The following is a 24501-nucleotide window of genomic DNA, read 5'->3' on the forward strand; positions in this document are numbered from 1 at the left end:
GGGAGGGGCTGGGCATGGAAAGATTAGGAAGTGAACCTATTCCATCACCCATGCTGGGCAGGTCTCCTCACAGGTACCTGGTGTATATAAACACAGGGGCGCGCACGCGCGCGCGCGCACACACACACACACACACACACACATCCACTAATAATATATAATTTTTTTGTGGGGAATGTGGAATGAGGGGTAGCAAGAAGACTCAGCAAGAGAAGTGCTTGCCAAGCTGACAACCTGAGTTCAGCTTCCAAAACCCACTGCAGAAGGAGAGAACCAATTCCAAAAGTTGTCCTATAACCACCACATCATAGCACGAGTGTCCATGTTCTCTCTCTCTCTCTCTCTCTCTCTCTCTCTCTCTCTCTCTCTCACATACACACACACACACACAAATAATATATGTTTTTAAAATAGGGGAAATGTATGTATGTTTGGTATTAAGTAATGCACCTTTCTAAATTTTTAGAGTAATTTGGATATAATATAAGCACCTATTACAGTCATACAAGTAACTCAAAATTGATATTTACGCAATTTAGATATCCAAAGTTGACATGTCAAGGCCCAACACCACATCTAGAGTTCTAATCACATTATAAATATGAAATCCTATTGTCCCAACCAAAAGGTTGGAACCAAAAGGGGGCAAAGGAAGATGCTGGTAAGGGTTTTCTTTCAAAATATCACTGTGAAGGATTCCTTGTCACTTTCAACTCTTTCCATAGTCTCTCTCCCTTTTCTAAGTAGCCTAGAACATGGACTTGATAATCTTGTGGTCAGAGGCAAAAGGCCATGGGCTCGCTTACAGCAAAGTAGAATGAACAGGCATCCTTGGTGGCTGTCTCATCGGTGTCTCTCGCCCCAGACTGCTCATGATCTCATCATAGGATGGAAATGATGGCTGTCTACAGAAGCATCTTCCAGCTTTGTCTACCACACAGAGCCCTCAAGAATCAGTGCAATAAGGTTGCGTGGGGGCAGCACACGCCTTTAATCTCAGCACTTGCAAGGCAGAAGAAGGTGGATCTCCGTGACTTTGAGGCCTGCCTGGTTTACAGAACAAGTTCCAGGACAGCCAAGGCTACACAGAGAAACCCTGTCTCAAACAAAAAACAAAAACAAACAAACAAAAAACAAAAAAAAGAGTAACTGCAATTGCAATATTACAATAGCAGTTGTCTTTAAGTTGATTTGACTCAGTCATGGTTTCAGTGGTCTCATGTTCTGTCGTAAACAGGCAGGAAAAAAACTTTTGCCAAGTTAATTTTAGAACAAATCAAAGGTAAAATTTTAAGAACAAGGGAAGTTGTGACCTTTCTCGAAAGATCGATACATATTAGTCACCAGCCCTTTAGCAGGTCCCAGCCCAGGGCTGCATGCTCATACTTATTACGTCAACTGTAATCTTTTCTCTCTCATGAGCCCTTTGTTGCTGATGCCCTAACCAGCTTTTGTTTCATCTTCTGTCCAGTAGCCTTTCCCATGGTTATCTGACATCAGCTGAACACTCTGAGATGTAACTGCATCAGCCTAAGAACAATATAACCCTACATACATTTGTCTAAGCTCTTATTTTGATTTTTTTTTCAGTGTGTGTCTCTCCCACACAGATATTTCATTCTGTTCTAATTCCATGAACAACCCTTTAAGTAAAAAAGCATCTTTCCGAGCACTTCAGAGTAGAACAAACAAACATTTATCAGCACCACACAGTATTGCCATGACTGACCACTGGTGACCCGCACCCCTCCCCCCCAAAAAAAATTCATTATACAGTTAAAGCTACAAAGGAAAGTTGCATAAAACAATTGAGACAAAATTAATCTTTTGTCCTCTTTTTCCCTCGGCTGTGTGTACTAATCCTTGAAAGGCTTTCAGGGAACCGTTTTATTCCAATGTTCTTCACATACCATCTGTTCCAGCACACTCCTTATAGTCTTACTAGGTTTCACAGATGCCACTTTTTAACTCGGCAAATCTCCTTGGGAGCATCATCTGGCTCCCGTCACCCTACTCCAGGGAGCCCCTGTCACCACGGCAATGGCTGCGTCAGAACAGATGTTCCTCGTTCTTTTCCATAGTTCCCTGCCTCAGTAGAATTTTGAATGCAAATTTTGAGATGGGGGGAAAAAAACCTCATAAGCAAAAGCATTTTCTGCAACTCCTTTCTGTTCTTCTGAAGTCTAGGTCAGAACGCACCTTTCTGTTCAGAGCTGAGGGCACCTCCAGTGGTCAGAGATGGGGTGGAAAGCCAGAGAGAGTTAGATGCAAACCAGAGTCCAATTATAAAAGGTCAATTTGTTTCAAGGTCAACAAGGAGGGCGGTTCTTCAATAGGGAATAAGTTATGGAGAAGAAAATCTATTTTTTAATGTATATGACACTTAGTCCTTGACTTCATGTGTTACAGCAAATGGTGGTCAGAACTATTCCATGAAATTAGATCAGTGAGGGCAATTTAACTTAGATAACCAATCCCCATTATTTTAATGCTAGCCTCTGACATTTAAGTTTCCTGAAACACCAGTTCAGCATCCACACCATGTCCATGTTCCATGAAGGTACAAGTTCTAAGTGGAAAACAAACCGCGAGACAGAATCAGGAAGTTAGAGGGCAGGTCCACGAAACTAGAGTTAGAGAGGGGTCTAGAAAGATGTAAGTGCTAACTGCCCTGTCTGTGGGGCCTGAAGCCCATCATTAGACCATGTGACACCTGAACCTCCGTGGCTATAATGTGAGCAGTGGGACTGGATGCTGTCAGGGTCACTGGGAGCAATGGTAGTATAGTGTCCTGCATGCAGTAGGTGTCCTTACTTTGTGTTCAATGGCTTGCATCCGCTTCCACCATGGCAGAACAGATAACGTGGAACAGATAATAGCTGCTTGTTGAGGCTAAAACACAAATGCTGGAAACTGGTTCCAGAAGATCAGAATCCAAAGCAAACATTTTCTAAATAGCAAATCCCTAGAGACTGACAATTCGGCCACCATGGTCTAGAGTGGCAGTTAGACTAGACAAGTCTCAGATTCGGGCCAGACCTGAACTCAGGTCCTCATGCTTGCTGTTGAAGCCCTCCAGCGCCTGAATCATCCATCTAGGTCATTATTTATGTGGGAAAATCTCCCCAAAGGAAAAAATCCAGAAAAAGTGTTTGCAGTCCAGACTGAAGGTGAACCATCAATCTACTTTCATGATGCGTTAAACTCTTCCACAAGTCGGTCAGAAAATGACCCACAATTCAATGGGGGAAAGAAAGAACAAAATATACAAATGAACAATTCTCAGAAAAAGAAATATGACATCTCTAAATCACATAAATAAATGTTCAATCGTGTCCATAAGAAAATAAACAAAGAGAGAAACAGAAACAAATAAGTAGGTTTGCAATGGACTGCAGGCAGTGGCGAGATACACAACTGGTCAAAAACTCTCAGTAATGGAGCACTTGTCCAAGGTTGTGAGGACCTGGGTTCAGTGGCCACCACCACAAAAGCAAAGTGAAATCAGAACAAAACTAGCACACACGTTGCCATTTGTACACGTATAACATGCAGTTCCAAAAGTGATCATAAATTTCATCCATTGACGGAGGACTGTAACTTGGGAAAACTTTGATAGAGGAAAATTTGGCACTGGCAATCAAAGTTAAAGGTGTGTAGTTTTTGACTTAATAATTCCATCTCTAATCATTTATCCCTTATCTATCTCAAATATGTAGAAAGTGATAGACATTCGAAGCTATTCGTGGCTCTATTTTTTTTTTTTGTTTCAAAGCAAGAAAACAGTTGTCTGTTATCATGTTCTGTTTTCTAGTTTCCTTTCTGTTGCTGTGAAAAAGCACTTTAATTAACAGCAAGGTGTAGGAGGAAAAGCTCTATTGGGCTCACACTTCCAGGCCACAGCCCATCACGGAGGGAAGTCAAGGCAGGAACCTGAAGGCAGGTCAGCTTGCTATTTCAAACAGCATTGCCTCTAATCAGGGATCTCTTTTTGTTGCCAACTAAATACAACTAGAAAGATGGAGGATCCTGCTAGCTGGCTGGTTTCTAGGCTCATGCTTATCTTGCTGTTTTATGCAGCTCAGGGAATGACGCCACCCACAGTGGGCTGGGTCCCTCTACGGCAATAATAATCAAGACAATCCCCCACAGACACATCCACGGGTCAACCTGATCTGAGGAATCCTCCAGCTGTGACTCCCATCTCAGGTAACTCTCAGCTGTGCTGGGTTGACAGTTACAGCTAATGGTGATACCCCCACTTAGTGGAGAGTTTCGAAATGAAATAATTATATTAATGTATTGAAACATCTTTGAGATGTATGTTTACCTGGAAAAACAGCAGTGTATTATGTCCTAAGATTTGTGTTAATGGTGAGCTGGTAATAGGATGAAGATGAGCAGATTTTTAAAAATTGTATGTTCAAAACAGAAACAGTTTTTTGCTTCCTTGGTGGTAACCTGACAGCTGGAGGCTGTGGTGGAAGAATGGACTAATTCTTACTCTGATGACCTTTGTATCTCCTGAAGTTTTAATAGAACATGTATTAGCTAATCAAAATAAATTCAATTTCAAAGTCAAATCTGGGTGTACCTCACCTGTTCCCCTGTTCGCTTGTCAACATCCTAGCAGATGTGCATCGTCAACAAGAAGTGATGAGCTCCTTCGGGGGCGCCCTTCCGTCCTGCCCATGCTCCCATCCTCAACACCTGAAGTGTTCTGAAAGATGACGGAAACCCTCTCCCTGGAAAGAAGTCTGGCACATTTGAACAAGGTCCTACAAACTTCTTTCATTCCATCGTGGGGTTCTCTCTTGAAACCTGTCCTTAGCTTTTGAAGCATCAGTGCTCTACCTGTGGGTCATGACCCATGGTGGGGGGGGGGTCAAATGATGCTTTCAGAGGTCAACTAAGAACATCACATCAAAAAAAACCACAGATGTTTACATTATGATTCAGAACTGTAGCAAAACCAGTTATGAAGTAGCAACAAAATAATTTTGTGGTTTGGAGTCACCACAACATGAGGAACTGTATTAAAGGGTCGCAGCATCGGGAAGGTCGAGAACCACTGTGTTAAGGGAAAGACAAAAAGAAATAGAGAGGGTGAAATGGTGCTACAGACCTGACTCTGTTGCAGAGCTGTTAAGGAGAAGCACATGGAGAAACTCAACTGCGTGAGTGGAAGGGAGGAAGTTGCCTGAGACCCTACAGGTTCTACGACCCCACACAGTCATGACCAGCAGATCATACCAATATCGCACCAGTACATCTGGCTTGGCAAGTTGGTGTGGTATGCAGGGTTCTGGTTGGGTGTGAGTCCTGCTCCACAGGGAGGAATTTCACACCTTGTACTATAATCCTGGTCAAAAGCCCGTGGCTGGGAAAGATCACTGGCCCTGGAGTAGAGTCTACTGTTGTTATTTTAGCTAAACGGTCATGTGGTTGAATTGCCTTCCAAATATTTATGCTTCTACCTCTAGACCTGGGATGCTCTCAGCCTTGATCAGAGAAGCTTTTGAAGGGGATCACAGCCAATGGCAAGAGAAGACACATAACTGCTCCGAGCGCTGGAAGAAGAGAGTGGGCGCCCGGCTCTAAATGGGACAGCTATATTAATGCCACCACCACCACGGCTCAGGGAAGGTTGTGGAAAAAAAGGTGGAAAGAATGTAAAATTGGAAGGCTGAGGAGGCGTGCTGTGAGATGCTGGCTGTCACAATCATGAACTCACAGCAGCTGTGGCTGCTTTACACAATCCCCAGAAGATCAAGCTGGACACCAACCTTAGCCTTGATTGACTAGACAATCTCTAGGTTCCACCTCTTACCGAGGAGTTCTTGGCAGTGGTAGCCGCCGTGGGAGGGAGAATCATTCTTTTTAGAGGATATACCTACTGAGGTACTTCCCATGAGCCATTGGACTGCCCTTCCCCAAGCACACAAAGACAACACTCATAGTACTTTGTGGGTGTGGTGGTTTTAGTAAGAAATATCCACCATAGGCTCATGTACCTGAACAGCTCAGCAGCTGGTGGCACTGTTTAGGGGAGATTTCAGAGGTACAGCCTTGTTGGGGGAAAATGCTTGCAGGAGGGTGCCACCTTTGAAAGTACATAGCCCCCTCTTACTGACAGTTTCTGTACTTACAGGATTGAAGAAGTGATCTTCCAGCTTTCTCCTCTGCCCTCCTATGCCCCTGCCCCTCCTCCTATTATGTACTCTTCCTCTGGAACCATAAGCCCAGATAAATGCTTTCTTCTATAAGTTGCCTTGGTCATGGTGGTTCATCACAGCAATGGGAAAATAACTAATACAGTAAATAATAATAATATAAAAGAGATGAAGCTGGAAGGGGTCATATGGGGGGCAAAGAAAGAAGAGATGGGGGTGGATATGATCATATTCCACTGCATACTTCTTTGCAATTTTCAAAAATAAGGGAAGAAATGCAACGGTGGCACAAAGCTGGTGGGAAGAACTAACCAATACCTGATTCAAATTAAGGCCCACTCCGTGAAATGGAACCCATGCCCAGAACTGCTTGTGTGACTAAGAACTTGAGACTGAATAGGCCAGGGACCTGGGGGGAAACCAAATACTACTATTTTGCTAAAAGAATGTAGCAAAAAAAAAAAAAAAAAGACTCCCAACAACATTCTACTGTGCTCATACATTGGTACCTGGCTCAGCCATCATCAGACGCTTCCTCCTGCAGCAGATGGGAACAAATACAGAGACCCACAGCCAGACAGTGTGCAGAATGAGAGACCTTGGAACACTCAGCCCTAAAGCAGTTGTCTCCATCAGATCTCTCTCCTCAGGCTCGGGGAACTCACAGAAGAGGGGGTAGAAAGACAGTAAGAACCAGAAGGGATGGAGGACACCAAGGAATCAAAATCTTCTGGACAAAAGACTGGAGCACATAAGAACCAACAGAGACTGAGGCAGCATGCGCAGAGCCTGCACGGGTCTGTACCAGATGGGGTCCTAGAGCAAAGGAGATGTGGGAACATGTCCTCATTCGTAACCTAGAAGCTCTCCCCAGTTGATAGCCACTTGCAAATGGAAGCTTTCTCTAAGGGAGACTCATTGGGGAAATAAACTGCTCCTAGGAGTAGGTCCCATGCCCAGTAGACTGCTAACACTAAACTGTATCAGTGGCATCTTTGAGGTTCTGTATCTCATAATACTAAACAATGCCTTTTTTTTTTGGTATCTTACAGGTCTTTTGCATATCTATTATGGCTTCCGGTTTTGTGTTTTTATGGGATGCCTGTGTGTGTGAATGTGTGTGTTTCTGGATCTTTTCCTTTGGCTCTTTTTCTTGTTTTTCAATTTTGTCATATTCTGATTTTTTTAAATTTTATTATCATTCCTTAGATGCTTGTTTGCTTTCTAAGGAGAGACAGAAAGGGGGTGCATGTGGATGGGAGGGGAGGTGGGGAAGAACTAGAAGGAGTGGGAGGGGGAGGGGAAACCACCAGACTACACTGTGTGAAAAAAAAATCTATTTTCAATAAAAGGAAAAGATTCCTAAAGGATCTAAACAAAGGGTCATAAACTGGCTCATCACAAAGTCAGCTTTCTGCTGTAGTTTCTGCTCACAGTGGGTGTTCTGAGGGCAGAGGCTTCAAGCTCCAGCTTTAAGGATGAAGACAGGGGCATCCATATTCTCTAGCTAATTCAGTTGGTTTTACCTCACTCAGCACACGTACCCTAAGCACTTCCCCAGGGCAAGGCTGACCGACATTTTTATTAGCAATAATCTCTGCCTTCTTCTGATTATCTGGAGATTTAACACCACATAATCACCCTCCACGTCAGAGTGGGGGGGGGGAAGGAGAACTGGCTAAGAGGCCCCAAATCCCTCCTAACACCAGCTTCTTCCCTATCAGCAAGATTAGAGCACTCAAGTCTCTGCGCTAGTGTTCAGATCTGGCAGGCTAGCCTGGGCTTTTTCAGTTTTGAGGGTAATGCCTGGGGCCCCAGGTACGCCGATCTCTCGGCCTGTCCACCGGCTGTGAGCATTCCAAGGGCCCTAAACAGACAGGAGAGAGTGGCAAGAGCTCCGACTCCCACAGCCATGCTTAAACCGAACAACGAGAGGAGATTGTCCTTGAGGTACAATCCCTGGAGTATTCCAGAGACCGAGGAGGTGCCCAACACCAGGAGCAACCAACACCGCAGAAGCCTCTGCTCCATCGGAGCCCGTACTGGCTCTCAGGCCAGCATCTCAACACAGTGGACTGTGGGCAACTACAATTACTACATTGAGGAAGATGAGGACGGAGGGGAGGAGGGAGAGTATTGGAAGGATGACCTTGACGAGGAAAACCAGTCTCCGGAGTGTCCCACGGCCCTGCTGGATGGCCATACTGACACTCCGGTCCAGTTGTCCACGCTGAAAGTGAACGTGGGCGGCCACAGCTACCAGCTGGAATGCTGCGAGCTAGCCAACTACCCCAAAACGCGTCTGGGCCGCCTGGCCACCTCCACCAGCCGCAGCCGGCAGCTGGGCCTGTGCGACGATTACGAGGCACAGACGGACGAGTACTTCTTTGACCGCGACCCTGCAGTCTTCCAGCTCATCTATAACTTCTACTTATCAGGGGTGCTGCTGGTGCGAGATGAGCTGTGTCCCCGCAACTTCCTGGAGGAGCTGGGCTACTGGGGCGTGAGGCTCAAGTACACACCGCGCTGTTGTCGCATCTGCTTCGAGGAGCGGAGGGACGAACTGAGCGAGCAGCTTAAGATCCAGCGGGAGCTGCGCGCACAGGCGCAGGCCGAGGAGGCGGAGGAGCTCTTCAGGGACATGCGCTTCTATGGGCCGCAGCGTCAGCGCCTCTGGAACCTCATGGAGAAGCCCTTTTCCTCGGTGGCGGCCAAGGTCATGGGGGTGGCCTCCAACCTGTTCGTGCTCATCTCCGTGGTGGCCCTGGCACTCAATACAGTGGAGGAGATGCAGCACGAAGCTGAGCAGGGCACAGGTGGCGGGGACCCGAGGCCCATTCTGGAGCACGTGGAGATGCTGTGTGTGGCCTTCTTCACGCTGGAGTTTCTACTGCGCCTCGCCTCGACCCCCAACCTGCGACGCTTCGCACGCAGCGCCCTCAACCTGGTGGACCTGGTGGCCATTATGCCCTTCTACCTGCAGCTGCTGCTCGAGTGCTTCACGAGCGAGGACCAGAGGGATGGCAAGGGTTCCCCGCGGGAACATGACCTGGAGACTGTGGGGCGCGTGGGGAAGGTGGGCCAGGTGCTGCGGCTCATGCGGCTCATGCGCATCTTCCGCATCCTCAAGCTGGCCCGCCACTCCACCGGGCTGCGCGCCTTTGGCTTCACGCTGCGCCAGTGCTACCAGCAGGTGGGCTGCCTGATGCTCTTCATCACAATGGGCATCTTCTCCTTCTCGGCAGCTGTCTACTCTGTAGAGCACGATGTGCCTGGCACCAACTTCACCAGCATCCTCCAGGCCTGGTGGTGGGCCGCGGTGAGTAGCATGGTGCTTGGGCTTCTTCATCCTTTCGCCCCAGAACGACACACTCTGCCCCTCCCTTTCTTTAGTCATCAGCCTTGGCGGGCATGTCTCTTGATCTTTCTTGGTCTCGCTGAAGGATAGGGCACCTCTGTACCGCATGGTTGCGTCCAACAAAACCCGAATAGATGTTTAGATGTTATAAAGTTGGAACGACGTCAAGATTGTTGCTTAATAACTGAATTTCACACGGTCCTGCGAATGGTCAAATCCAGATTTGATCTTAAAATCTTGGCCAGGAGCTGGTTAGGTGTTGCATGAATCCTGTAATCCCTGCACTTGGAAGGTACAGCAAGGAAGATCAGGAGTTCAAGGCTAGCTTGGCCAGATAATTCACATGTGAGTTAAAGGCCAGCTCGGGTTACTTGAGAGGCCCCCCCATCTCCAAAAAAATAAATAAATAAATAAAAACAAAGGAGAATGAAAAACAACAACAAATACAAAACCTTGGGAAAAAATCTTTGGTAGACAAAACTTAAGAAAACTTAAAAATGATTGGTGTTTCGTGGCTGCAATACGATTCATCACTGCCCAGCCACCACTTGTGGGAGGCTTAGTGTCCTAAATGATTTACAAAGCTGATTTTACTTAAACATCACAAAGAAATAGTTGTTCTCGCCATTTTTTAAGAGGACAAGTAAGAAGCAGCTTCAGTTCTTGGAGGACACTATAGATAGTTACGGGGTCGGGGAGGTGGGGTACGAGTTGGCTGAGCAATGTGGCTCCTGAGAACTTACTGCCTCTTGTTCTAGCTAAGTCTGAGTGTGGACAGATGCACCTAAAATTGGAAGGCCTTCTAACTACAGCACGGTTTTTTCAGGATAGAGTGTGATTGTCCCCTTCTGTAACCAGAGGCACTGGGGGCCAGAGAGTGTGGGTGTAGGCACAGCAGCTGGAGGTGGCAGATGCAGGGATAAAACAGAAGTCTGTGCTACTCAAACTTCCGTGCCTTTCCCTTGCTCTGCCACTGCGCCTTGCTAGCTTTTGGTCATTGTCACACCTTGCCTCGTGACAGTTAATATACTTGTTATTCTTATCCTTATCTTGACTACTGACTCTTGATAGTAATTCATGCCATTTATTTAAAATGTCTCTTTGTAGTACACTAAATAAACCCCTGAAAGATGCTAACCAACTCACCTCAGACCAGTGAGTCAGCATGCTGGAATGGGAAAGAACTGAATAGCTTCTTTATTTCTCTTCTTTTTTTAAGTAGATGGCAATGCTTTTAGAGACATTAAGCAAGTATTAAAAGAGCGGATATTACAACATTAACATTGACGGTGTACAAAATTCTGAGATAAAACCAACCCCAGAGCACTGTAGCGGGAAGGGAAACTCAGAAGGGGCTAACCTCCACTACTCCAACAATTCAGCCGTGATCCTGGGTAATTGAGATTCCGTCCCCTCGCTCGCTTCCCTCAGTCCCACATCTCTAGGAGAGGAAGTTGGACTTGAAGTTCCCCGCAGCTCCCTGAGTCTTCCTTCCCTTCCAAGCTACAAGTAAGCTGACGTTCCTCAGGGACAGGTGCTGTTAGGCTCTGCTGAACAAGCTTGTCAAAGGCTGCTGCTCTGATCCTATTCTGACGAAAGGTCATCTCCATAGTAGATAAACCGTGTGCACAGATGGAGTTCTTGCCGGATGGTTTGTCCCCCGCAAGTGACATTTACTTTGGAGGTGGCTAACGTGGGAGTACAAACAGCAAACCCACATGTTGACAATATAATACAATGGTTTTTTTTTTTAAATGTATTTCTTTTATTTTGGTTTGTCTGTATGAGGGTGTTGGATTCCTCGGAACTAGAGTTACAGAGAGTTGTAAGCTGCCACTCTGTGCCATATGTGGGTGGTTGGAATTGAATCCGGGTCTTTTAGAAGAGCAGTCAGTGCTCTTAACCACTGAACCATCTCTCCAGTCCCCTAATACAAATGTTTGAAGCCAAGTCTTCATTCATCCAAAGATCTTAAAAGGCGATGGTCTGCAGGCAAGAAACCTATGGGGCTTTCAACTCATTTTAACCCACAATATTTGTGTTACACTAACTAATATACTTTTATTAAACCTATTAATACTGGATTTTTACCTTTAAAACATTTCTGATATTAATGTTTATTGATAACTTAATTTCCTGTGATTAATGCAAAGTGAAGACTTTGGTTTTTTGTTAATGAATTAATTTTATCCAGAATCAGTGCTTTTTAAAAATAAGTTTTACAACAAAAGTTAAACCACCATTCACGTTTTTAGTCTGTGAAAAATTTATCTGTTGTTTTGAGCAATGTGAAGGGTTTAGAGTGTAAAGCCCTTATCTTTATCAAACATGGTTTTTACAAACCAAATCTCACATACTTTGACCTCCCCATTCACCAAAATTACTGCATACCTATGACCTTTATCCAGTTTGTTCTAAGATTTATACAGGACAAATCATTATGAAGTACACAAGTGACTGCTAACTTGTATTTTCTCCCTGGGCAAACCTAAGAACCCAGTGGGAACAATTTCCTCGATTATTCTAGGACTGTGGCGTTCCTCAGAAGTGATGCTATAAACCCAGCCCTTTTGGTACTTTGATTATCTTGCATGTTATGTACTTGGGCATTTTATTATCAGAGCAAGGAGGAACATTTTATTATCAGAGCAAGGAGGAAAGGACACCATGAAATGATAGATACAAAGTGTCTTGGTTCTTATATGTAGTTATAAAGAGGGAGGATGTAAAATAACCAGCAAAAGTCCACCTTCTTCCCTGAGGAATTTGCACTGTGTTAGGTCACACTCTACACACTAAGAAAGTGGGTATACTTTCTCCTAAAAACTTGAATAAAACTCCCAAATACATATACATTTCTTTGTTTATAAATGATGTATAAGTTACAAGCTACCTATTGCCATAGCAATGGCATATCACAATCCAGGCCAACACTCAGTGACTGAAAGTATCAAACATTCATTTGTTGCATGAATACAAAAGCGAGCAACTTCATCTGGGTGTGGTAGTACGAGCTTTTAATCCTAGCCCTTAGGAAGCAAAGCCAGGCAGATCTCTGTGAGACTGAAGCCACAACAAGTTTAAGTCTGCCAGGACTGCAGAGTGAGGGCTTGTCCAAACAAACAAACAAACAAACAACAAAGAAAGGCCTGTAAGCACCTAGTCTGGTCTGTTGAAACTGGACATTCTTTTCATCTGGTGACACTGTCCTCAGGTCTGTTGGTCTAGCTGGATTAAAGACAGTATGAAGATATAATGAGGAAAGTGGCTATGTGTCTCTTAGGTTCTACAGACCTGTCTCTATGGCTGTCTCTGTGGCAAACAAAGGTCAGGAGAGAGAGAGTCCAAACCTAACTATGCAAGCATTGTATCATACCACTTCTGTTCATATTTGCTCAGCTTTTTGGGTTGTATGTAGCTATCAGCTCAACCCAAAGTAAGTCACAAGACCATACTCAAGCAAGTTGGGTCAGGGCAGGTCAGCCCAGGAAAGGAAAGCTTTGTGAGACTTATAAAAAAAAAAAAATACCTTGATGGCAGGAAGGTACAGTAAGTTATACCTAATAATACAATCATTCTACTGTAATAATATATTACTGCTTGAATATATTATACCCATACACTCACACACTGAAATGTCAAGATGAAGTAAGAAGAAACATGATAGATTTTTTTTCTTTGCCTTTTCCCCCCATTTAGCACAGGTCTCATAGTATAACTCTGGCTAACTTGGAACTCACTTGGACCACAGTGACCTTGAACTCACAGAGATCACTGCCTCTGCCTCCCAAATGCTAGGATTAAAAGTGTGTGCTCTCACACCTGACTATGATCGATAGACTCTTGTGCTACTCCAGAGCCGTATCCTTTGTACCTCACCTTAGACAGAGTCTCCAACTCATTCTCTCTCCCATGTATTGTTTGTTCCTTACCAGAACTTAGAGAACAACTCCTAAGTTGCTCTGCTTCTAATATCTTCTCTCTCTCTCTCTCTCTCTCTCTCTCTCTCTCTCTCTCTCTCTCTCTCAAATGCCAAGGACCTTTCAACCCTCTGTAGTTCAAGTCAGGGTTTAAAAGGAATCAGTCACTTCTGTGGTTGTAAAGAATTCTCGCTATTGTACAGCCCTTATATCTGCAAGAACAAATCCCTCGTGTAGCCTTATATCTGCAATTGCTCAGGTATGCAAGCTAGACCCTTCTCAACTGCCAGATGCTGGTTATTTGTGAGCACTGATGTAATAAGAAACACATGTAACATACTTGCCTGTAGGAAGTCTGCAATAAGTAGATGCTAACACATCTATCTAGCCAATAGTCTTTATCACATGGAAGCAATAACCTTTGGTTCTAGATCCATTTTCGGAGAAATTAAAACAGGAGTGATCCCTTCTCTACCAGGGGAAAGAAAAATTGTGAGGCATACAGAGGGGCAAGCTTCTGAGTGTGTAGATCAGCAGGCCATGTCTGGAGCAGCGCCAGCCATGGGAGATGGGGGGGGGGGTTTCAGGATTACCCAAGTGGTAAATACATCCTATGGGCCAAAAGCAGTAACTCTATGATGAAGCTATCACCATCAGCGTTCTGAGTGGGTTTGTTTTCAAGTAAGAAAGACCAACTGGACTGTCAACGGACCATTTCCTTTGGACTCTTCCAGAAAAACTAAAGTTGCAGGAGTCAAAAAGGAAACTTCAACATAATCTCATCACTTCTAAGACTCTCCCAAAGGAAACTGGCCTTCGAGGGGCACCAGGCAGCTGTGCCCCCAGAGCTGGCTCCCTCTAAGCTTTCCAAAATGATAGTATCGTTTTCTTGAAAATAGTTGGGCTTTATAAGATCACTGAAATTTATTTTAATTGATCACTTGGAAATGACGCATTTGTGAAATGAGTTAGGTTACAGTCAGGAAAATGGAAATCAAGGTGAGGGTCTGCTCTGAGGGAGAAGATGGATAGTAACTAGGAGAGTAAAAGAGAAAAAAATAGCAAACAGAGAGAATAATTATTGGTCTTAGCACAGGAAGAACAGATGGGAGATGGTAGTGTTGACCGACTTGGGCCTACAGAGGTGGCCCATGTGCAGCCAGAGCACAGATTTATAAGGTGGCGCCATGAGGCTGATGCTCGGAGGCCTGGGAGCATCAGCTATCTGAGCCATATGATGATGGTGGAGATCAGGTCAGTGACAGAGACCCTCCTCTCTCCTTCCTACTTCCCAGTCTCCCAAACATGCCTCTGCTCTGAAAAACAGCCAGTAAGGGAAACTGGAAAATGTAGGCTGGAGAATCCCAGTTGCAGAATTAAAGAAAAGGGTACTGGGCTTGGGACCGAACTGGACTGCCTGTAACTGGCACAGAAAGTGCTGAGGTTCTAGCTTGTCCAGAACCAGTTACAATGAGGCATCAACTCAAAGACACAAAGTTTTTAAATTTGATTTTATATTTTATCTTAGGGGCTCCTGTTTTGGGAGTGGGCCCCTTTGATGTCATTAAGTATGTTCCTCCTCTTGTTCAAGATGACTTCAGTGGGACATGACTGACTATCAAAGGAATGGAGAGGCGTTAAACAAGCTGAAGATGCTAGGCTATGTTTATTGTCTGCCTTTGTGTGCATAGATTGCTAACACACACACACACACACACACACACACACACAACTTGTATCTGTGATTTTGCCTTAGCTTGGGCCAATCTCTTCTTTTCTGTACCACTTACACTCATGTTAAAACAGTAACATACCAAAACACCCAAATGAGAGTTCTTGTTCACAGTGTTAATCTCATTCTTACTTCAAAATACTTTGAGGGATTGCCCCCCAGAATGATTGCATTCAGTATCTGAGGTAGTCAATTGACACCAAGATTAATTATCAGGATATAGGTACAGGGACTTGTACCCATCTGAATTGTTTCTTCTTTTTTTTTTTCTCCTTTTTTTTTCTGAATTGTTTCTTTAGATTATATTCCTAAGAGAGAAATATTTGTTGCAACAGTAGCAAGGATAAGTAGCCTTTGAAGGACAATATATACTGTTGAGTATAGCTTTAAGACGAAAAACCTGCCTTTACTGGTTCTACTTCTTTGGGAAAACCTGAAGGGGCACTAATTATTTTCGAAATTAGCTGTATTTCCTGGAATCGTACTTCCTCGATGCATGAACTAATGGCTGCCAAGTCATTTCATCCATACCCCATTCTTCCTGAGGGAAACAAACCTTGCTTCTTGAAGGAGGAATCCAAGGGCGATATTCCTGACGCTTGTCTGAACAGTGGTTAGCAGGTTAGGATTAGCTGGTCAGTAAGGGTGCAGCAGTCACGCACGATCACGCTCTCAGTCTTGAAACCCCAAACTAGGAGAAATCTGTGAGCTTTCAGTAGCATGGTCAGCTTCCAGTTTAAGACTGGTTAAGTAGCCAGTTTTGCCAGGGTTTTAGAGGAAGCGCGGATACTTTGGTCACATTTCCAAACTCCTGCTAATGGACAAACTTACTCTGGAAGGTCATTTGCTCAGACTGGGGCCTTCCATGTAAATACCATCTATGGAGATGTGATTGATCCTATGTAATCTACAGAAACTTCCCTTATCCAAAAAATCCCAAGTCCTACCCCAGAAGCAAGGGACAAGAAGAAGGTGGCAAACTGGGCATAATGACGAACACTTTTCCAGAATTTGGAAGATGGAAGCAGGCAAATCTCTGTGAGTTCTAAGTCAGCCTGCTGCACATAGTGAGTTCCAGAACAGCCAGAGTTACATAGTGAGACCCTGTCTCAAAAATAAATAAATAAAAAGAACAAACTTAGATACTGAATAAGATTATCCACAAAACAGGCAGCAAAACAACTCTACGTTTTGAACATATTCTTGGGGACCAGAATTCTTCTCCAGCAGGAGAAGTCTCTGCTCTGAAACTGGGACTCAAGACACTCAAGATTCCTCAGACCTCATTATGCATATCAGGTTTTCTTGTTTAAGGAAAAGCAATTTGCTTTTGACTCTTCACTCGAATTTCAGCCAAAAAACAAAAATGATGTAATTATAAACGAAAAAAGAAGAAATAAAATAAAAAGGCCTTAATAATTTATGGGAAACAAAACTTAAAAAAAAGTAAGGTTGGGGTGAAGCTGAGCAAGTATGGGAATGAATCAAAAGCTTAATAGCAGCACACTGTCTTAACCACTTCCTTTCCTCTGGGTCTCCCCAGCCCTTTCCCCGACTGTTGGACCCTCGTGTGTCCGCCTAACTGCAGGGCCCTCTCCTCTGGAGCTGTGTTCTAAAACTATCCCTTCCTGCCATCACTTGTCTCCACAACCAAACTCTCTTAAGTGGCCACCTTAACAAAAATAATTCATCCTGGGGTATAAGTGATGGTGTTAGTGGTAAATGGGGGGTGTGGCAAGGCTCGCACACTGGAGCGAGGCCTGACTGTGGCATGGCCGAGAACAAGACATAAGTGCAGACACATGGGCAGATGGGGCAGATGTGGGGACTGACGTGTGGCTTGCCTCTGCTGCTTTTTATATTTTCAGCCAGAGTGTAGGGAGAGAACATTCCCTACTAAAGACGCAGGGATGTTGCCCTGAAATCTCCCTCACCCAGCATTTAGCCAAAGTTCGGATGAGACTGTTTCTACAGCTTGTGGGTTTATCGGACACAAAAGGGGTCAAGTTCCTGGTGGGGAGTAGGCTCCATACGTGTTTGTGTTTGCTTCCGTTCAGCTGAAGCTCGCTTTAAGACAGTCTCTCAGGTCATCTCTGGCATGTTCATCCGCAGCCAGTGGGTAGGACCTTCGATTCCTATTACAGTCATGCAAAGTAGGTGCTATTATCTCCATATGCCAAAAGTAGAAAATGAGGGCAGAGAGAAGTTAGCTGCTTTGCCCAAAACTCACACAACGGTGAAGTGGATTCAGACCCAGGAAGTCAAGTATGCTCTTATTTTTTTTTTAACTCTGTCTATGTCATCCTGCCTCGGTCATGCGTGCTCGTGTGCTTCTACCACAGGAAAGGCAGTTCTCTAGACGGGGAGCAGGAAGCAGTGAGCCTTGGGGCCTGCCCCTCCTTGGAAACACACCTGTCCCTTTCTGAGGGCTGATGGGTCTACGGCTCTTATCAGCGCCACCAGCTCTGCCCAGCTGGCTTGCTTCTCCATTTCATTCCAATCAATCAACCACATCTGAAAGTTCAAACTAACCCTTGCATCACGGGCACAAGAGTGCTCACATTTCTGAGCCAGAGGCCCTCTCAGTGTGGCGAGGGAGTGACTTTGTATAATGACTGCCATCTGTTGGAAGATGAGGACAGCCATCACACAGATCCGTGGAGCAACAAGCAGCCCTGGAATTGGCAATAGGAAGTTCCCACTACTATAAGCCACAGCCCTGCTCCAGAGGCTCCTGGTGACTTAGTCTGGGGACCAACTGAAGCACGTGAGGCATAAAAATGGTCTACAGGGGGGGTTCCCCCGGGTTTTCTCTGCTCTACACTAAGTGATAACTAGTCCCATGGGAATCTGCACTTGAAACAGGAAGCCTGTTAACCTAAATACATCTCTAATTAGTGGGACTTCAAACAGTGTGACAAGGATGATGAAGGGACTTTCAGAAAGGGTGACATATTTCTGTTCTGTGAGGTCTTCTGAAGGTCCCTTCGCAAAGTAATGAGTGTTTCTCTAGATGAGGGCAATTAAATTGTCTCCATTAAAAATGAAAACAAAAACAAAAACCAATTGAACTGCACAGCAGCTCTGAGCAACGTCGTAATAGTCTCCTTTGAAAGAGGAGGGCAGTACAGTGGAGGCGTTCATTGCCCTGGGTGCCTGTTTGATACGTAGTTTTATATGTGTGTATGTGTATGTTTTATATGCAGTTTACCACTCCGTCTTTTCTAGACGGCTGAGAGATGGTCCCGGCGTCTGAGGGTAAGTCCCAAGATCAACCAGCTGGGAAGGGTCAGTCCGAACTTGAACACTGTTCTGATTGCTTCTAAGCTCACGGTTTTTCTCAGACATTCATGATGAAGGTGGATCCAGGGAATCTCCCTGTCCCAACACAGTTGCGGAAGAGGTGTGGAAACAAAGACAATAACTGAACACCTCCTATGGCAGGAATTCAACATGTGTTACATAAAGCTTGTCCCTACAGCTCTTTAAGGCGGATCATATTTCCCCGTGCCGCTTATAAAAACAGCGGTGTGCCGTGGTCAGGATTTAAACCTGCCTTTCGGCCCCACAGCTTGCGTTCTTTCCATGGCACAATCTCGCTGGCAACTCTGAAAGCCGCTCCCTGGGAACTCTGAACAGTCCCCTTGGGCACGCACGGGGGACAGGGCTCTTTACTGCAGGGCTAACCATTCCATCCTGCCTTCTCTTTCCACAGGTAAGCATTTCCACGGTGGGCTATGGAGACATGTACCCAGAGACCCACCTGGGCAGACTTTTTGCCTTCCTCTGCATCGCGTTCGGGATTATTCTCAACGGGATGCCCATTTCCATCCTCTACAACAAGTTCTCCGATTACTACAGCAAGCTCAAAGCCTACGAGTACACGGCCATCCGCAGGGAGCGGGGAAAGGTGAACTTTGTGCAGAGAGCCACGAAGAAGATGGCGGAATGTTTATCGGGAAGCAACACACAGCCCACCACAAGGCAAGAGAACTAAGGCTTCATTAGGACGCAAGGCTGCTAGAACCCGAGAACTTCCAAGCGTCGTTGCTTCTTTTAAAAATTATGGTACACATGAAGCCTGCACACACAAAGAGCGTTCAGTTCAAAGTTCTGTCTCTAGGAATGCTCATTTGGACCCAAACTCAAAATGCCTCACATTGCTCTTAACTGGATTGTGTTTATGTATGACATCGGTGCTGGAAATGGCTCCAATGTCTTAGATGTCTCTTTCAGCTTCTCATGGCATCTAGCTCAGTATGTATTTTTAGACTTGAACTGACTGGAGATGAATTTTCCGAGTTCAAAGAAGGCGGAGGGGCTCTTAATTATCCGCAGAATGAAGTGTTACAGAGGGAACTGTATGAGCTTTGGAGTCAGACCAACCTCTAAGTCAGAATCCCAGTTCTACCAGTTCGGAGATTTGTGGGAACTCACTCTGATCCTCTGAGCCTCAGTCTCTCCAACTGTGAGATGTACAAAGTCATGCCTACTTAATTTTGGTATTGGGGTTGGAGAGAACATTTGTTAAGTGCTCAATATTTGATACTTGTTCAAAGTGGCTAAGCTGGGACTGCCTAGCTATGTTTTCTACCAATGGTGCACAACCAAAGGCAGGTTTTGCTCCCCAGGTCACATTCGGAGATGTTCTTGACTGTCACTATATGAAAGACCAGGCAGGCTCCCAGCATCTAGTAGATTCGAGGTATGGAATGCTGCAATAGTCCCTACAGTGCACAAGGTAGCCTCTGCGCTACAAACCACCAGATGTCAGTGATGCCAATGGTGAGGGGCCTCTGTATACAGTTACTATGGGAACCCAAACTTGGTCCATGAAATGTGCCTGTATTTGTGAATTTCTTCCCCCCTTGAATGGAGCCCTGTGATGGGTTGTTTTACTCTTTACTCTTTTGAGGGGGCCTGCCATTCAGCTCCACAATAAATAAATGGAGACTTATTCTTAGTTTTGAATACCCACTTTAGCTTGGCTTGTTTCTAGCCAACATTTCTTATCTTAAATTATCCCATCTATCTTTTGCCTCTGCACTCTTATCTTTCTCTATTTCTCTATACTTTTTTGTCTTTTTATGAAACAGGGCTTTGCTATAGCTTTGGAGCCTCTACTGTAACTAGCTCTTGTAGACCAGGCTGGCCTCAAACTCACAGAGATCCGCTTGCCTCTGCCTCCTGAGTGCTGGGATTAAAGGTGTGAGCCACCACTGCCCAGTCTGCATACTTTTCTATCTTGTTCCTTCCCCCTTTCCTCTCAGATTTCTCCTATTAATTCTCTCTGCCTTCCTTGCCTATCCTTTGACTATTGAACGCTTTGTTAGACCATCAGGTGTTTTAGACAAAGAATCACAACTTCCCAGAGTTAAACAAAGGCAACATAAAAGAATGCAACACATATTTACATCATTAAAACAAATGTTCTACAGCACAAACAAATGTAACATCTTAACATTAAAAGCCTCCACTGTCCTCACCTATAACTCGGACTTCTATTCTTTCTGTTTTTCAGAAAAGGGGTAGGGGAGCCAACCTGGCTCTTCAATGAATGCTGTCTGGCGAGCACTACAGGAAGGGCCTCTCTAGACTGAGGGTTGACAGCCAATGTCCTTGGGTGTCTTTCCTTAAGACTGTTCTTTCTCATTTCTTTCTGGGTCCACAGGGTTACTGTAACTTGAAGTCTTGAAGTTGAAGGCTCATTTGAACAGAGCACACAGAGATTTGCCCCTGTCCTCTCAGGGTATGATTGAACTTTCTATATCATAAAAGGAGTAATTGCGCTATTGATGGTGGCAAATGCTAGGCAGTTTAACATACAGTATGTACCTTCATTGAACCCTCCACACATCCCTAAACTTGATGCTGTGGTTTTCTATTTAAGGAGAAATGGAGGCTTAGAGAGGGTAAATGACCCAGGTACATTCCCCTACTCACTAAAATAGTGGGACCGGACTCTAGGCCTACGTTCATTTGGTGCACAAAGCTCTGTATGTGGCTTTATCAGACATTATGGCGTCATGTCTGAATGGTGGACAAAAGTGCACTGTTCTAAGATTTCTACATCTAGGAGGTCAAGACATCTGCTCTGGATAGTTCTTCCTGTCAACTTGACACACCCTAGAGTCACTTGTGAGATTGCTGGAATCAGAGTGGTCTGGAACCACAGCTGTGTCTATGATAGGTTATCTCCACTGACGATTGCAGGGACTCTTGGCTCAGTAAGTGCATGCTGGCGCTTTCAGGTGACTATTGTTGAGGGTCTAACCCACTGTGGGTACCTCCCTAGCAGGTGGGTCTAGGTCACAGAAGCAAGCAAGAAGGACGTGAGTCAGGCAACAAGCCAGAGAGCGAGCTAGCAAGCATCATTTCCCCTCATGCTTTCTGTTCCAAGCTCCTGCCCTGATTTCTCTCAATGATGAATTGCAACATGGAAATGGAAGCTGAAATCTACCCTTTCCTCCCCACATTGCTTTGGGTCCTGGTGTTTCACTGCCGTGGCAAATTAGAAGAGTGCTTTGCGGTGCCGGAACAGAATGCTGTGGTCCGAGCAACATATAAAAAATATATGTTTATGTCCCTCCGCTCTGCAGGTTAGGGGTCCAAGATCAAGACACAGGCAGGACGGGTTGTGGGTCAAGATGGTGCCTCCTTGGTGCATCTTAGGACTACAGCCTAACAAGGCAAAAGGCGAGCTCACTGAACACTGCTGACAAGTATCCTGTATGGGTCTTGATCCCATCACTCATGAAGGAGCAGCCTCATGGCTTCCTCAGTCTTAAACACCTCAGCTGTTATTATTACCACACTGATAACACACCTGGCTTACAGAGGGAGCTGTTCAAACCAGAGCATGGGTTTGAATTTTAGCCAAGCATCAATTTTTAATAACAATATATTCCAAATGTTGCATGGTGTATACTCCTAAGACTCAGATTTAACTGCAAGCCTGACCTTTTCCTCTGTGAAATCTGGCAGTCCTATGCTGTTGTTTTTCAGAGGCAGAGTTCTCATGCAGTCACCCCCAAGCCCTAAGACCACAGCCAAAGAGCACACCCTTCCACCAGGGAATCGGTTCTTCCCTCTGCCAACTAAAAAGATGAAGGCTTTGAATCAATCTCCTTGCCAGAAGTAATCTTGTGAACTGAGCCAGCTCATGTATCCACCTAACACAAAGGACAAGGCAGCCGTGCTTCCACTGACTCCCCAGCCCTCCTGCCCTTCAACTCTAGGGACACGTTTGCTGATGAAGTGAAACTCCGGGGACTATCAAGGGTCTTAGGAAACAGGGAAGACATAATACTCATAACACCTCCCTCTGCTCTGGACACGAGAGACTGTCCCAAAATTGCAAGGCAGAAGAAATCCCCTGAGAGACAGGAGTAGGGGTGCACGGGGTGGTGGCGCTGATGACAAAGCTGGAATTTTCCAGGTCCTTGAGATCTAGTCAATAGCAGCAGACCTCCTCCCGGTCTCAGTGGTCACATCTGTTCAGACAGCTGTGCACTGCTGTCCTCAGGGAGTAAGAATGACAGGCAGAATGAAATTAGCACACACACAAAAAGAACATTTTGTGAGCCTCACAGAACATTATTTTATTTAATACTTCGGTTGCTTCTAGAGGCCTCATTGGTCACTCACAAAAGCTTAGTCATAACGAGCTTGCTCTTGGTGTTAAAGCTGATCCTGCAATATATTACACAAAGCCAAACCATATGAAGTTGACAGTTTCATCAAACATGACTGAATATTGGCAATTTCATCCGGCATGACCTAATCGTTATGTGGTTGCAATTTTTCTCAACTTGTTCCCACATTGTTAACATGGAAATAATGGTGCTGTTTTCCTTGGGATTTTGATGGCAATTAAATGCCATTGTGTATATTTCAAACTGTAGCACCCTGGCACATGTTATATATTAAATAAAGGTAGGTCCTCCTCTTTCTCTTCCTCAACATCATTTCTATTATGTTGTTGTACCAAAAAAAAAAAAAAAAAAAAAAAACAAAAAACTGCCCAATCTCAGCCACTGTCTTCGGTCAGCAAAGAAAGTAGCTGTGCTCTGTAGGGCTTGGTGATCGTCCTAATTCAGACAACAGAGAATGAAAAAAGGACAGACACACAGACACTTGTACAGAAACTCGGGATCTGGTGGGCCAAGCACTCTGACAGATGCACAGGAACCCAGAAACTCAGCCTATTTCTCTTATACATCTGAACTAGGGTGGCAGATTCACTGTGTACCGCTGGCCCTGGAGACGACAGCTCTACTGTGTACAGTTGAACAAGGAGGTGGCGCGCTTAGCTGGTCTCAGCAGAAGGGGTAGAGGAGAGCAGTCTCAGGCTGCACACATCCAGGAGGAAGCTGCGGTTGAAACTTTCTGTGCATGCTGTCAGCATTCGTGCAAAGACCAGGGACATGTTTTACCACTCTGGTGGGTCTGAGGCACTGGGCTCCTTGGTGGGAACCCACTCACAGCAAACAACACACAATCACTTAGGTCCTCTACTCCCCAGAGAGAGGGCTCTAAAGTAGTTGTTCTTCCCCTCCCTAGTACTGCAACCCTTTAATACAGCTACACATACTGTGATGACCCCCAACCATAAAACTATTTTCATTGCTACCTCATAACTATAATTTTGCTGCTGTTGTGAATCATAAAGTAAATATCTGATATGTAGGCGATCTGATGTGCAGACCCCCGAGGGGCTCATGACCCACAAGTTGAGAATAGCTGCTCTAGAGGAAGGCAGTTTTTGAATCTTCACCATCCTGGATTGTGCACAAGGTCCCAGGCCAATGGATTACAAAGAACTTTCTGTAGAGATGAAGATAGAGCCACGCTCTACATACAGTAACCACCAGCCAGCTCACAGCTGCTGCCCCATTCTACCTCGACAGAAAAAGTAATATGTCAGCAAGAAACCTTTCTTTAAATTGAAGGAGACGTTAGTTCATCACTGACACAAACACAAACAAATTACAACAATGAAGCTATGCAGTTCCAAAGATTTTAGATCAAGGAAACGTGAAATACTATTGACCTCTAAATGCTGGGAATGTGTACAACCCAGGACAAGGCAAATGTGGTACCTGTAGCCCAGTGTTCCTTTCTCTCCCTGTTTTCTGGTACTAGCTCTGATATTATTTACTCTTTCCTGCCTAACTGCGTGGCCACAGGGGTCTGACTCCAGGTCTGAAGAGCCAGATTCCAAGCCCTCTGCCAGGATACCAGAGAAGAGAAAAGCCGAGTTCCCCTAGCCATGGCTCAGCTTACCAGCCCCCGTGTTTGGTGACAGCATTCACAAGT

General features: G+C 45.1%; 1 protein-coding gene across 1 annotated transcript; it reads left to right on the plus strand.

Moving 5' to 3' along the window:
- The first annotated feature begins 8085 nt into the window (after positions 1 to 8085).
- On the plus strand, positions 8086 to 19180 carry Kcnv2 (potassium voltage-gated channel modifier subfamily V member 2). Its single transcript, XM_050157421.1, has 2 exons — positions 8086 to 9492; positions 18899 to 19180. Exons 1-2 carry the CDS (start codon positions 8086 to 8088, stop codon positions 19178 to 19180), a joined length of 1689 nt encoding a protein of 562 aa, XP_050013378.1.
- The last annotated feature ends 5321 nt before the right edge of the window (positions 19181 to 24501 follow it).

The sequence above is a fragment of the Alexandromys fortis genome, unplaced genomic scaffold, assembly GCF_014885135.2.
Source record: "Alexandromys fortis isolate MF-2015 unplaced genomic scaffold, M_Fortis_MF-2015_v1.1 scaffold_10, whole genome shotgun sequence".
NCBI classification, from domain to species: domain Eukaryota; kingdom Metazoa; phylum Chordata; class Mammalia; order Rodentia; family Cricetidae; genus Alexandromys; species Alexandromys fortis.